A 14,319-nucleotide genomic window follows, 5' to 3' on the forward strand; every position below is an offset into this window, starting at 1 on the left:
GCTATTCAGTAGTTTATTATCCGGAGCTTCCTTCCTTCAGTTAGGACTAGATTGTTAAAGCTTCTTTTTTAAATCACAATGTAGCTCCAGGTAGCTACAAATTTGATTGCAGCAAGTGTGTGTTGTATGTGTGTATGTTTGAGGGCAGGGAATCTCCTGCAAGTGGCCAGGTGGACAAGAAGACAGAGCTACTGCCCCTATAATAGCTGTGTAGAAGAAAACAATTCCACAGGTGTAGCTTGGCACAGCATAGCAATCATTTTGGTCCTTAGTGATTTGTATTTTAATGCAGATAAGATGTGTTTCGGTTTGATGCAATCAGCCCATTTTTATTTTTCCATTCAATGATTCTGGGCAGATGCCAGCATGCATGTAATTGGCGATGGTCCATGCTTAAATTTAACCACTGCCTCATTTATTGATAGCTTCTTACTTCAAACGTATCTTACTGAAGGGCTCTGATTAAGAATCAAGTAACAGACAAACTAAGTTATATGCCAGAATGTGAAAGAAATTCTCCAAATCTGTATTCGTGCACAAATCTGGGATGTTCCAGCACCCCAAATCTGCACTGGAACGACCTCTCCCATGTTTTCTCCATTTTTATAGAAAAACAACGAGTGGTTTGGGGCTGGATTTTTATTCATATCATGACAATGCAGTGTATGTTATACGGATGATACTGCTTCCAAGTGGCACCTCTGACTTTTAGCTATTTATTTATTTTTATTTATTGAATTTATATACCGCCCTATATCTGGAGCCAGTATGGCAACTTGTCACCTATACTTAGCAAACTCTTTAATAATGCAAAGGCACAGGACAAGGCAGGGAGCAGGGGCTCAGTTTTTCTGCAGAATGGTAAGGTAGGAATCCGCATACTCCTAATGATATGTGGGAGACACATGAACAGATGTCAATCTTTTTAAAATAGCTGAAATGCAGCTGTGGGGGAGTTCAGCTTTAGTGGAGGAATGATTTGAGAAAGAGCTGCTTAACCCTTTCCATTCCTGACTTCCAATTGCAGACCCCATTTTGCTGTTCTGATTTTTTAAAAAATAAACAAGTCCAGAGGTTTTTCATGCGTCTCAAACATTGCTAACCTCCTGTTCTCTCAGACCTCTGCACCCCACAGCCAATTCTAACCCCAAAGCATAGCTATGGCAAAGAGGCCCTTTCCATGTGTCTCTGGGAAGAAGAACCATGTGGCTGACATTTGATTTTGAGGCTTTTTGGCTATTGGAGTTACTGACTAGTAGGAGGGCTGCTGGCTTTTCAGTCTCTGCTGGGTGAGCTCCAACTCCCTCTGCTGTTAGGAGAAGGACCCAGCATTCCCTAATATCAGATTAGGATATGGTTACCAGTTTTTTTCCAATGAATCCGGGGACACCTTTTTTTTTAAAGCTGAGTAGCAACAGGAAGTCAGTAGTGGGGATGGTGAGGCAACAGACCCTGGGCCCAAGTATACATGCATATTGTATAAAGGTGTGAAGCCCTTCTTTTGCACCCTGTGAAACATAAATGCGCAGAGTTTTTTTTAAAAAACTGGGCAACGGCACACCGCCCGCTCGTGACTCCTGAGCCTGCCCCCTCCCTCCTTTGTTTTGACAGATCAGGGGAGGCTCGGGAGTCACGGGCGGGCGGGCGTTGCCCAGGAGGGGCCAGCCTGGTAGTGCAGTTGGTTCTGGCTGGCTTCACACGGAGAGCCAGTGTGGTGTAGTGGTTAAGAGTGGTAGATTCGTAATCTGGGGAACCGGGTTTGCGTCTCCGCTCCTCCACATGCAGCTGCTGGGTGACCTTGGGCCAGTCTCACTTCTCTGAAGTCTCTCAGCCCCATTCACCTCACAGAGTGTTTGTTGTGGCGGAGGAAGGGAAAGGAGAATGTTAGCCGCTGTGAGACTCCTTCGGGTAGTGATAAAGCGGGATATCAAATCCAAACTCTTCTTCTTCTTCAGGAGCTGCTTGCTGCCATGGTGCAGGAAAAATGGTGGGCACCACGGCAGCAAGCAGCTCCTGAAGCCAGCCAGAGCCAACTGTGCTACCAGTCTGTCTCCAGGCTGCTGAGGCTGCCACTGCCATGTTTCCTGGGAACAGATTTGCAAATCTGGGGACATTCTGGGGACGAAATTTGTCCGGGGACAGATTTGCAAGTCCGGGGACTGTGTCCAGGAACCGGGGACGTCTGGTAACCCTAGATTAGGAGAAGCTGCTTGAGAACCTGGAAGGACAGCCCAGTGCCATGAGCAGGCTCAGAGCTGTTTCCTTGAAGACCACATCCCCTCATAACTTTTAGCGTGTTTTGGTATTGCGGATCATGGAGTGTTTTCTATTTTGAGGAGGTTTTTTTAAAAAAAGTATTTGTTTTGGACCTTGCTAGAGAGAAAGTGTAAGCAAACAAGCAACAGTGGTGAGTCATTTTCTATGTTTTTAAAAACTTAATTGATTTGCATTTATTTTGTGAACTGAATTTGGAGGGGAGGAAGTGGTCGATGGCTTGTATATGAGTGTGCAACAAATTGTGTATTAACCATTTTTTTGGTATTCACTCAGCCACCCTGGTGCAGCAGGCAGGTTCATCTGACCTACGTGCAATTCCAAAACATTTGCCACAATATTTTCAGAAAATTTGTGTTCTGATCTGGCTCCAGCAAGCTTAAGTTCAGAATATCTTGAATGTGTGATGGAGAAGAATTATTTCTTGCTTGCTTTTTTGTGAGTTTGTCAATGAATTTATAAAATGAAAAGTTTTGGATCTGTGCCTGCCCAGGTATCACACTCCACACCCTTCTTCAAACCTGAAATAAACTGATTGCGTTTATTCTGGTGTAATATACTCTGCACATGAGCAGAGGTTATGCCACATCTTCAGGACCGAGTCACCCATTGTAAATTTGTTCTGCTATGCTCTACTGCATTCTGTTTCAAATGAAACATTCATTTTGGTCTACTGGTTGGAAAATTTTCTTCTAATTTTGAGGAGAAAGTACTTTGGATAATGAAAAGTTAAATTGATTTTCTTGTGGCAGAAAACTGCATGCACCTGGAAGCAAGTGTTCCTTGTATTTTAAATGTGTTTGCTTAGGTTTTTTTTTAAAAAAGTGGTAGGTACTAATAAATAAATGGGTTCAAAAACTTAGGTTATATGGTATGGCTTACTTTCTAAACAAAGGTCAATCTTGTGTGAAAATCAAACTTCCGCCCTTTAACATGGAAGCTCTTCCTGAATCCATAGATGTACAATGCGACTCTGGACATCTGTTATGGCACACTTTCCTACATGAGTGCTGTACATACCCTATTATGATAAAGTGTAGGGCTGCAATTTTTAACCTTGCCAAGTTAAAATGTTCCCAGTTGCCTCTGGTTGTAACTTATTTTAATCTACTCTCATGCTTCTAACTTAAATATACAAGGATTGCAATATGGGGTTGGGGCACGCAATATATGATTTGTACTGGGCAAAGTTATGGTTGGTTGTGGCATTGCTCACAGCCAGTGGGGCGGTTGTCCCAGACACAAAATTGTTAGGCAATGCAAAATTTCAACACCAGCTATGTGCAGCTATGTGCTTCTGTCACTGGGCTCAGTTGGAAACAGATTCTCCATGTGACCAAGAAAGTGATAATGGAACGACTCTTCTTATCTCTGTGATCACCTGGTGATGCAGATGCCATTAGGCAGTTGAATGCAAATGCATACTTCGTACCTGCTCCCTCTGCGCAGCCCCGGGCACTCGCAACCCACGCTGTGCCACTGCTCAGAGCTGTTTTCTTGAAGACTTTGCCTCCTTGCACATTTGCCTCTTAGCACATTCTCATAGCCAGTGAGTGTTTGCTACTTTGAGCCGTTTTGCCCTTCCTTGCCTTGCTTAGTATTTCTTTTGTGAGCTTGTAAGAAAGAGAAGGTATGCAACCACAGACACAGTGAGTCTCTTTCTGTAATAAATACTTAGCTAGGCAAAGAAAAATAGATGGCTTGTGCATGTGTTGCAACAAAACTCTGCATTAACCATTTCCCTGTATTCGCTCTTCAAAAGCTGCAGCAGCTGCTGGATGGAGCAGGGTACAGGGATCTGAGCTGCATGCTATTCCAGAGTATTTTCAGGAGAGAGGCCCTTCCCCTGGTTTAAGTTCAGAATAACCTGAATGCTAAGTGGAGGCAAGTGCTGTTTTTGTTTCTAAATGCCTTGACTGATGGAATAGATGACAGGGAGGACAGCAAAATGGTCCTGTTTAGCTAAAAAGAGTTCCAAAGCTTTGCCCCCCCCAAAAAAACCCTAGAGGCTCAGTGCTTCTTTCAATGAAGTATTTTTGAAAAGTTAAAATGATTTTCTCGGGGTGGAAAATTGTGTGTAATTTTTGATAGTGGTACTTAGTCCTTGGACTACGGTGTGTTGCATTTGTATGTGCCCCCACCCGGTTTCTGTAAGAATCTCTGGGTTGCATACATGATGGTTGCCCCCGTTTTATCCTCCGTATGCTGCTTTCTCCATGAAGGAGAAAAAAAGAGGTGGTTCCCTGTGTCTATTCCCTTGAAGGGAGAACAGGAGCTTGACAGAGTCAATTTTGATCAGGAAGACCCAGAGGGAAAGGTTATGCACTCCCCGCCCCCTTCTTTCTTGCTTATGGACCCAACCTCCACTTGATAACCTTCATTAAAAAAAAAAATCCGTTGAAAGCTACAACTCCTTTTGACCCCAAGGGTTAATATAGGTAACTTCACCCCAGGAAATAATATTAAAATCCTTGACCATCTGCTAAGACCAAGAACTTGACAATTTATCATGTTTATATGGTATTATTTTGCTCTGTTTCTATTACGCCTTTTATTTAATAATGCCCGTTACCATATACCTTGTCCCATTCCAAGGCCATTTCCCATTCCTTTGGAAAGTCTTGTTTCTGTCCAATAACCAACGTTGGTGACCAATTTAATGGCAAATTTGAGATGGTCACACAGCTGGCAGGAAAGAGTCTCTTGAGAGGAAGCTATTAGTAAAGAGCAGGGCCAGAGTAAACAATTGTATTTCTAAATGGCCTCTCGGCAAGATTTATGGACTGAACAATAGGAAACATTTCCTCATATGTTTGTGATGCTGATTTACAAAAATATTGGTTGATCTTATTAGGAGATACAGCTGAGGTTAATGATTCACCATTCACTAACGCCAACAAAAGGGAAAGTGGCAGGTGGGAATAGGTGGGTTTAATGATTGATTAGTCATTTTTAAAATCACATCAGTGTTTCTTCCCCTTCCGTCTCTGTGACTTATATGAGTGCTCTTTAGACTGTGACTTAATTCCAAGCAGTGACTAAAGGCAGGAACACCATTTGAGCACTGTAAGTATTATCCAGCATACCTTCAAATTTGTTTTTTCCTCCCTGATTTGTGTTCTTGCTTATTTCAGGTTAACTTATAGATATCCATTATGAAAATCTATTTTGTCAATAATGTGTAAAACTTCAAAACATTTAAAGATGTTTTACTAATAAGCATACTATGCAGAATCTCTTTTTTTCTTGTGAAGAAACTTTTCATCAAAATCACCTAAAAGTTTTAGTACACAACACACGTATGTGAGGGTGTGAGGGTTTTCTTTTCTATTTTTTTTTTTTAATCTAAAACATGAGAGTAGGAATTGTCCTATTTATTGGTTGCTAATGGTACAGTTTTTGTTGAAAGGTTTTTAATTACTTATACCCATAATTTGTTTTCACTCCTGTTGTACCAAAATCAATGAAGCAAACTCAGTTTGTTAATCAATTGTGAATGGTCACCTTTTTGTCTATTGTAAGCACCTGTCGTTATAAAACATGTCTGCTACACCTGGAAAGAAGTGCACTGCCTTTGTTAACTGTTCCAAAAGAAAATCACTTTTGGAAGCTGTGTATTGAATGCATGCAGCTAATTCACCATACTTGTTTATTTCAATAATTTATATCCAATGTGTTCATTCACCAAAGCAGAAGGCAGCTAAACATCAAAGAAAAAATATATATCAAAATTTAAATCATTAAAAGCACACACAGCTTGGGAGATAATTTTAAACATGACCCAGCTTAAAATATCACAGACAATTTAAAAAACACTGCAACACCTGAACAAAATTGTCTTTTCCTGGCACTGGAAGTCAAAACTAAAGGACGGCAAACTTAATAACTGTTGTGTGGATAACCCAGATATCCTGGCGTTGGTAGACCAATTAACACATGTAGTGTCATTTTTTAAAAATCCATTTCGTCAGTTATTCCATAGGAGATAGCGCCAAACCTCTTGATGAATTGTAATTCACTGGTTTCAAATTGCAGTCACCTTTTGAAGTTCAAGATAACAACAGCCTTGCCAGAATCAGAGCTGTGTGCCATGCTGATGACATGGCTCTCCATATCTCCATACAATCTCCCCCGTGGTTTCATGTCAATGTGAAATGTGAGGAAACAAACTGGACACTTGTGGGACAGCACAGGTGATATGTCAGTCCGAAATCTTCCAGTTCTACCTCGTGTAAGTGGCATTCCAGGAAGGACCAGACCAGAACCATTTTGCAAACATCCACCCACTTAAGATATTGCTTCACCCTAATTCCTCCATTCAGATAAATAGGAGTTCCCATAGGGTTTGGCCAGATTGCATTTGGTATTTGTGTTGGTAATAATACACCTTCAATTACTTCAAAGAGTTCAGGTTCCTAGTGAAGACGATTTAACAATGGAAAAGCACAAATGTAGCAAAAGGCTAAAATCAAAACATTTTAAAGGAGAGATTTAAATACAAGTTTAATTGCTGCATTGAAACCAACTTTCAACTTTTCCTTAATTATGCCCAAAGACTCTAAGCATAGAAAAGGCTAGAGAAATATGCTTTAATTTGTCGGATTTTTAAAACCTTGTGGTTGCAATTTAATCGCACAGTTCAAATAAACTGCAATAAAAGGGAAATATTTACTGGAGTGATGATCAGGAGTAACTATGTATTTCCTTTCCAAAAATACGCAATTGAGCAGTCAAGTAGGTAGGGATATTTCGAAGATTCCATTCTGCACAGGGAAGACAAAGAGGTTCTTGTTGACTTTTGCTACAACTCTCTTATAGAACCTAATAATCCTAACTTCTTTAAAAGTAAATGGTTGTTGGTTTTTGAGAAAAAAGTCAACAAGATGCACAAGATGGAACTTTGTCTGGCTCCCATTTATAACTTTTAGCCAGACTGTAATCCCAGCAGGTGAGCAAAGAACAACCCCGGCTTTATTAGGTACTTACAGGCAAAACCTCCAGTCATGATGGACTGAGCGCATTATTCTGACAATTAAAGATTGACCAAAACACACAAAATGCAACATTGGTGTGTGGGGGGGGTGGGGGGGTGTGCGTGTGCGCGCGCCTGTGCATGTGCATGTGCCTTTCCACTTTGCCTTTTCAAGCAGTGTCACTTTTCAAAGTGATAAAGAAAAACAAGTCACAATGTTATGAACTGTGCTGCCAAAATATGTGCTGTTTTCTGAGCACAATCAAAAGTTCTGATGCTTACCTTTAAAGCTCTGCATGACTTGAGGCCCAGGTATCTGAAATGATATTTACTCCCAAGTCAACCTGTTTGAGAACTGAAGTCTTCAGAGGCCCCCCTGTCAATCTAAGGTAGATGGGTGGTGATCTGAGAGCCCTTTTTTGGTATTAGTGCCCCATTGTGGAATTCCTTTCTGAGAGAGGCTTGCCGATTGCCAACAGAAGCTATATTTCCACCTCAAGTACTTTAGTGCTTCTAGGCTTTTAACTCTGCAACCTGGGAGATCTCAGTAGGACTTACTTCTGAGTAGATGTTTGAGGCGGTTTTTTAAAAATTATTTGAACCTCCCCAAAAGCACTGCTGAAGAGTAGTACATGCATTTAAAAAGTCAAATAAATACTGTGCTATGTTCTGTAAGTTTGAATACTGTCTTTTTTAAAAAATAAATTCTCTCCATCTGTCATGGATGCTTTAGTGGGGATTTCTGCAGTGCAGAGAGCTGGACTAATAACCTTTAGGGTCCCTTCTACCTCTTTAATTCAATGATTCTTATTTATATATGTTTGCTCTATTCCTGCAGAAACTGTAAAAATCAGAAAGAACCTGCTTAAAGATAACAATGTCAAAGATCAGTTAATTTCAATTGCAGATGATTTTTTTAAAATAGTAGTTTGTTTTTTAGTATGTTACTAAAAAATAATCTGCTCCATGCTTCTTTTGGTGTGTTTTTTTAAATAATATTAAGATTAAAACAAAACTTGAAATTCAGAAATACAAACACATCAGGTGATATCCAACTAAGTCATATTCAGAGTCGACCTATTTATGTCAATGAACTTAAGCCCATTGATTTCAATCTGTATGACTTAGTTGGGTATCACCCAGTATCGCTTTCTAGATATGAAATTATCTGGAACAAAAGAAACACCTTGTAATTAAGTTATGTCCTCGTTGTTATCTGCTTGATCTCCGTGAACTTGCTGAGAGTCCAGTCTTTATCTGTGTAAATAAGAAGATAAATGGAAAAAGAAAAAAGGAGGGAAAGAGAAATGGTTGGTTGTCATCTGGCAAGCAGCAAATGAGCTATTGGGTCACAATGACTTGCTCTGGGAAAATGTACAGCTTTAGTACAGAAAGATATCCCACATCGTGTGCTATTAAATGCATATAAGGTATTCCTTCATTTAAGTGTCAAATACTCCTAGAATAGAATTTCTAGTAGTTCTGCCAGCCAGTTATCAGTACCAGGGGAGATTTCGAAGGCCTGTTAAATCAATTGCTTAGCAATTTAGAGCCTGTGCTGTGCTTAGCTATCTACCTATGAAACAGAGAGAATATTGAAGTGTTTCACTCTGGCTGGATTGCGTTGTGAATAAATTTATGTATTATCAAATTTAAGACTGGGTATAGCAAGCAACATTTTTTTAATATAAGGAAATTTGTATCCCATCCTTTCACTGCAATCACAATATGTCTTATATTATGGGTCTGCACTTGAGACGATCTTAGATGCAACTAATGGCAATTCAGGAGAATTTGCTGTTGTGTTGACACAATAATTAATAATGAGCTTGCAGAAGGGGGGTTATGGGTTTGTTGTCGTTTTATTGTAAATTTTGTGTTCTTGTTTTGTACCTTTGTGTTGCGAACTGCCCTGTGATCTTCAGATGAAGGGCGGCATACAAATTTAATAAGAAGTTATTGGTGGTTTGTACCCCCAAAAGGGCAGTGACCACACATGCACAAGAACTTTGCAGATCATTGTCCATTGTACCATACGTAAGTCACTGAGGCAGGGGGACCTTTAGCCATTGTGACTGAGCAGTGCAGACTGCTCAAAAGAGGTTATCACTCATTTACTCTAGGAAGCTTTCTTCAGACAAGTTGTTTAGCTAGCTCAGTGCTGACTGGTGCTGGTGGCTTTCCGGGGTCTCCAGCCAAAGTTGCCTTTAAGAAGGTGTTTTAATCATTATCATTATTATCATTATAACAATTTATTATTTATACCCTCCCCATCTAGTTTCCCCAGCCACTCTGGGTGGATCCCAACAGAATATTAAAAGCACAATAAAACACATCAAATATTAAAAACTTCCCTAAACAGGGCTGCCTTCAAAGGGCTGTTATAAAGATGTTGGTGCTTAAAGTACTTCTTCTAGAACTGGCATAGGCAAACTTGGCCCTCCAGATGTCTTTGGCTTCCAACTCCCATGATTCCTAGCTAACAGGACCAGTGGCCAGGGATGATGGGAATTGTAGTCCCAAAACATCTGGAGGGCCAAGTTTGCCTATGCGTGTTTTGGAATATGCTAACAATACATAAAGATAAAGGGAGCCCTGACCATTAGGTCCAGTTGCAGACGACTCTGGGGTTGCGCTGCTCATCTCGCTTTATTGGCCGAGGGAGCCGGCGTACAGCTTCCGGGTCATGTGGCCAGCATGACTAAGCCACTTCTGGCGAACCAGAGCAGCGCACGAAGGAGCGGGACCTATTGATCTACTTGCACTTTGAAATGCTTTTGAACTGCTAGGTTGGCAGGAGCTGGGACCGAGCAATAGGAGCTCACCTCATCGCGGGGATTTGAACCGCCGACCTTCTGATCGGCAAGTCCTAGGCCCTGTAGTTTAACCCACAGCGCCACCCGCGTCCCAACAATGCATAGACATTGAAATATCCATTGCTGGTTTTCTGTTTCTTTCTTTGAAGCTCCACACAGAATGTGGCAGCTCCACCCACTGAAGAAGTCTTGGTACAGCCTTGGGTCTCTATGGGATTTGAAATCCCTAATTGTACAAGGACAGAGGTGGGGAAGGAGCAGTGGGAAGGGTGGGGGCAGATCCAGGCAGACACATTAAGGCCCATTAATGTCAGTGGGAGAGAATAAAATACCTCCACCTCTAGTTTAAAAGGCAAGGGATACAGGGCCAGATTTAGGTTTTTCTTTAATTTTTGGGGGGCCCCCCCAAGGGAGTGGGGCCCTAAGCTATAGCTTGCTTGGCTTATACGTAAATCCGGCACTGTAGGGATAGCAGAACAGGACATCTTAACTGTGGCATAAAGTAGATCAAGCTACAACTTCTAATATCAACTGAGGTTGATTGTATGCGCTAATTTGTAAAGTTTCTAGTTCCTGGTAATAATATGGATGTTATATTTGAAGACAGCAAAAGTATTATATACATAAATATTGCCATTTAATCTGGCTAATAAAGTTTGGGTGCTAAAGGTTGGTGCAGAACTAAACTGAATATCCATAGGCTGGATCTCTCAAGTGTTACACAGATGGCATTCCCATCCCATAGAATAATAATGAATCTTAAGCACCGTATTGTAATGGCTTTTGGGCAGCCCTCATAGCATATGTTTGATTGCCTTTCCAGGAGAACATTGCTGCCATCTTGGCTTAAACACAACTTCAGCATTGTAATTAGAGCCATCAACTTTAATTCCTGCTGGGGTTTCGACTGTATGAAGCATTCTTCCTTTCCAGGATGCAAAGAAATGTGTCACTGCTTAATTAGGATATGAATCGAATTTCTTGGTACTCTGAATAATCGCTGTTTGGAAACTGCTGCTGTTATATACACACACACAACTATCCCAATGTTAATACATCACAGCAAGTGTGGAGAGCTTTTGCTGTAAGCCCCAGTAAGCACAGCCAATGACCAAGGACAGGCTTCCTCAACCTCAGCCCTCCAGATGTTTGGGGACTACAATTCCCATCATCCCTGACCACTGGTCCCATTAGCTAGGGATCATGGAGGGTCGAGTTTGCCTATGCCTGGCCAAGGGTGATGGGAGCAGTACCTCAGCAACATCTGGAAGGCCAAAGATACCTCACACCAGTCTTACATAAAAACTAGAGGCTCACAGTGAAACACCGATAGAAGATTTGGTTAATTAAAACCAATATGTGGCATTCAGTTTCCTTAGCCCTTGAAGAACAGATGGTTCCTGCATCTTTAATAGTTCCTTAGGAAAGGGAACTGACAAGCTCCAGCTGCTGAATTTCCTTCTTCTGCTCAGCAGCTGCAGGAAGTGTGGTCCTTTCTGTGTCTGCATGGTCCAATGTTCTGATATCAGGCAAGGTCAAATATCCCCCCTCCATCTATAAATGTAGATAAATGTCCCCTTTTCCCCTGAAATGAAAGTCAAGACCCACAGGGTCCTGAAAGATGCTGTTCCTTGATGCTGTGTATAATGATGGTGCTACTTGTGTGAGGTTATTGCTGCACAAAACTAAGGCCTTCTATTCTGAATTTTTACATTTTTAAATAACCTCCAGCAATTGATGTGACTTGCAGATCTCCTCATGTGGTGGTATACCTGCCAGCAGATTTTAAGAGAATTAATTGCAAAAACTTTTCCATGTCTTCAACAGAAAACATAATGGAGATTGATGGAGTGAAGATTAAAGAGAAAAGTAATGGTGAGAGTAAAGATAATCTTGCAGTCAAGAAGAAAGTGGTAAGTCATACATTTTTACCCTTTGAAATACAGTACTTAAATGTGTTAATGTTACACTCAGTTTAGAAGCAAAGAGATGCAGTTATTGATAATGGCCAATTTCTTTAAATTCAAATATTATACAATGGATAGACATTAGATTGTGATTTTTCAGGGTTTTGCACTCATTTTGCCAAGCTCTCAACTTTTTCCTAGTGTCGCTTAGATTTTGGTTTTATCTGCACTAAACATTTAAAGCACTATTGTACCAATTTAACAGTCATGGCTTCCCCACCCTCACAGTCCTGGAAACTGTAGTTTATTAAGGGTGCCGAGTGTTGTGAGGAGACCCCTCACAGAGCTACAATTCCCAGCACCCTTCACAAAGTTCTCAGGATTCTTTGGGAGTAAGACATGACTGCTGATTTAAATGTATCCGTGTGGATGTGACTTGACACACACTTGCAAATTTGCAGCTCCCCCTTTCGGCTGCCAGCAAGGGCAGCTGAGAGCTGGCAGACACAGGAGCTGGGCTACCAGTGGCCTCATGGACCACGGGAACACGGTACAACTGCCAAGGCTGCTGAGATTGATTGGAGTGGTCCAACAGCTTCTAGCTTGTCTACATACCTTGGGCACTAGGAGAGGAGGAACTGGATTGTGTCCTTGATCTTCTTTGTATTGGCTGCACAGCCAGAGTTCTTTGATGGAATCTTGAACCTGGATGATGAGATACTACATAGCTCAGTTGACAGAGCGTGAGGTTTCTCAGGGTTGTGGGTTTGAGCCCCACATTGGACGAAAGATTCCTGCATTGCAGGGGGCTGGGCTAGATGACCCTTATGGTCCCTCCCAACGCTACAATTCTTTCTCTCTCTGCATGTGTTATCCCTGATTGGTGCTGCACTTCCAAAACAGACCACCAGGTCAGGGAGGCTGGGCTGGGGCAATGATCAGCTTCCACAGCCTTGTAGCTGTGGAAAGAGATGGAGGCTTGTCATACATGCTAGAGGTCATTTGGGCACGCTCTATGGTGAGCACAATTGTGGACCTCTGGATATTTGCTGTGCAAACTCTCTTATGGGGAAAAACCAGCCCTGACATAAATAATGCAAACAGAAATAAATCATCACAACCATTAGGTATTGCAGAGGAAGAAAAAGGGCTGAATCTGAAACACCGTGGAGAACTTGTGGTTTGGCTTCAAAATCAGTAATGGTACTGAAGGTCATTCTTTTTTTTCTTTGGCTCAGAATATGATCCTCGGTGATTTCTGTTGCTCGCTTTCAGCACAAAGCTTAACACTGGAGACCTGCAATTACAAGACAATTTAGAATTCTTGAGGGCAGGGACCCTTCTGCAAATATTCTCCACTCTTCTCGCAGTTGCTTGTCTCTATCAACAATGAGTCTGTTGAAGTTGACTTGCGCTGCTCAAAACAGAATCCAGGCAGCAAAGTAACACAATGGAAGGTCTGTGCAAGACTGACCAGGAAGGACTGCTTTATCTATTCTTTCCACTTTGCTAGAAAGAAAATCACTTAAGGCCCTTCCAGACTAGTGCTTTTCTGAAGGTGTATTATGCAACTTGTCGCTGACATAACAATCGTGCATCAGTGATGGATTTATACTGGACCATCCACACATCACTCTGCTTTATTAGTTGCTCTGCAATCCTTCTCCAAAGTTACTGTGTTTTTACTACCTGGAGGGGCACTCTTGTGCTATTGTGCAACAAAAACGGGACCCCCCCCGAATAATTGTTGTATGAAAAGTTACACGATTTTAGTAGGAAACTATGGGTCATTCACCTACTGTAAACAAAGCGATATGGTGTTGAAAACATGAATGTGTATACCCAGCCCAGTGGCAGGACAAGAACAAATTGTGATGCCTGACTCTGGAGAGGCCTGGGGAGGGAATTCTGTGTTCTATTCAAGATATGAGGGGGAGAAAGGTGTAGAAAGAGTGTTGGCTTTTTTATATTATTCTAGAATCAGTACAGTGGTACCTCAAGTTAAGTACTTAATTCGTTCCAGAGGTCCATTCTTAACCTGAAACTGTTCTTAACCTGAAGCACCACTTTAGCTAATGGGGCCTCCCGCTGCTGCTGCTCCACTGGAGCACGATTTCTGTTCTCATCCTGAAGCAAAGTTCTTAACCCAAGGTAATATTTCTGGGTTAGCGGAGTCTGTAACCTGAAGCGTATGTAACCCGAGGTACGACTGTATATGCAAAAAGAAGCTTTTGCATCAGATTCGTATATACCACTATAATTGTTACTGCTAAATATATTTTGAGTAAGATGGAATTAGAAACTGAAGCAATTAATGATTGAGTGAAAGGGGCTATAAAATGAAGTTGCT

General features: G+C 41.5%; 1 protein-coding gene across 1 annotated transcript in view; it reads left to right on the forward strand.

Annotated features, from left to right (window-relative positions):
- Positions 1–11,889: 11,889 nt before the first annotated feature.
- SLC2A9 (solute carrier family 2 member 9) overlaps positions 11,890–14,319 on the forward strand; it is a 52,091-nt gene continuing 49,661 nt past the window's right edge. Inside the window, exon 1 of the mRNA XM_082238556.1 lies at positions 11,890–11,975. Within this exon, the coding sequence (XP_082094682.1) occupies positions 11,898–11,975 (78 nt within the window). The 5' untranslated portion in view covers positions 11,890–11,897. The remainder of the gene's footprint in view (positions 11,976–14,319) is intronic.

This window comes from Podarcis vaucheri (genome assembly GCF_965113315.1).
Source record: "Podarcis vaucheri genome assembly, chromosome: 9".
NCBI lineage: Eukaryota > Metazoa > Chordata > Lepidosauria > Squamata > Lacertidae > Podarcis > Podarcis vaucheri.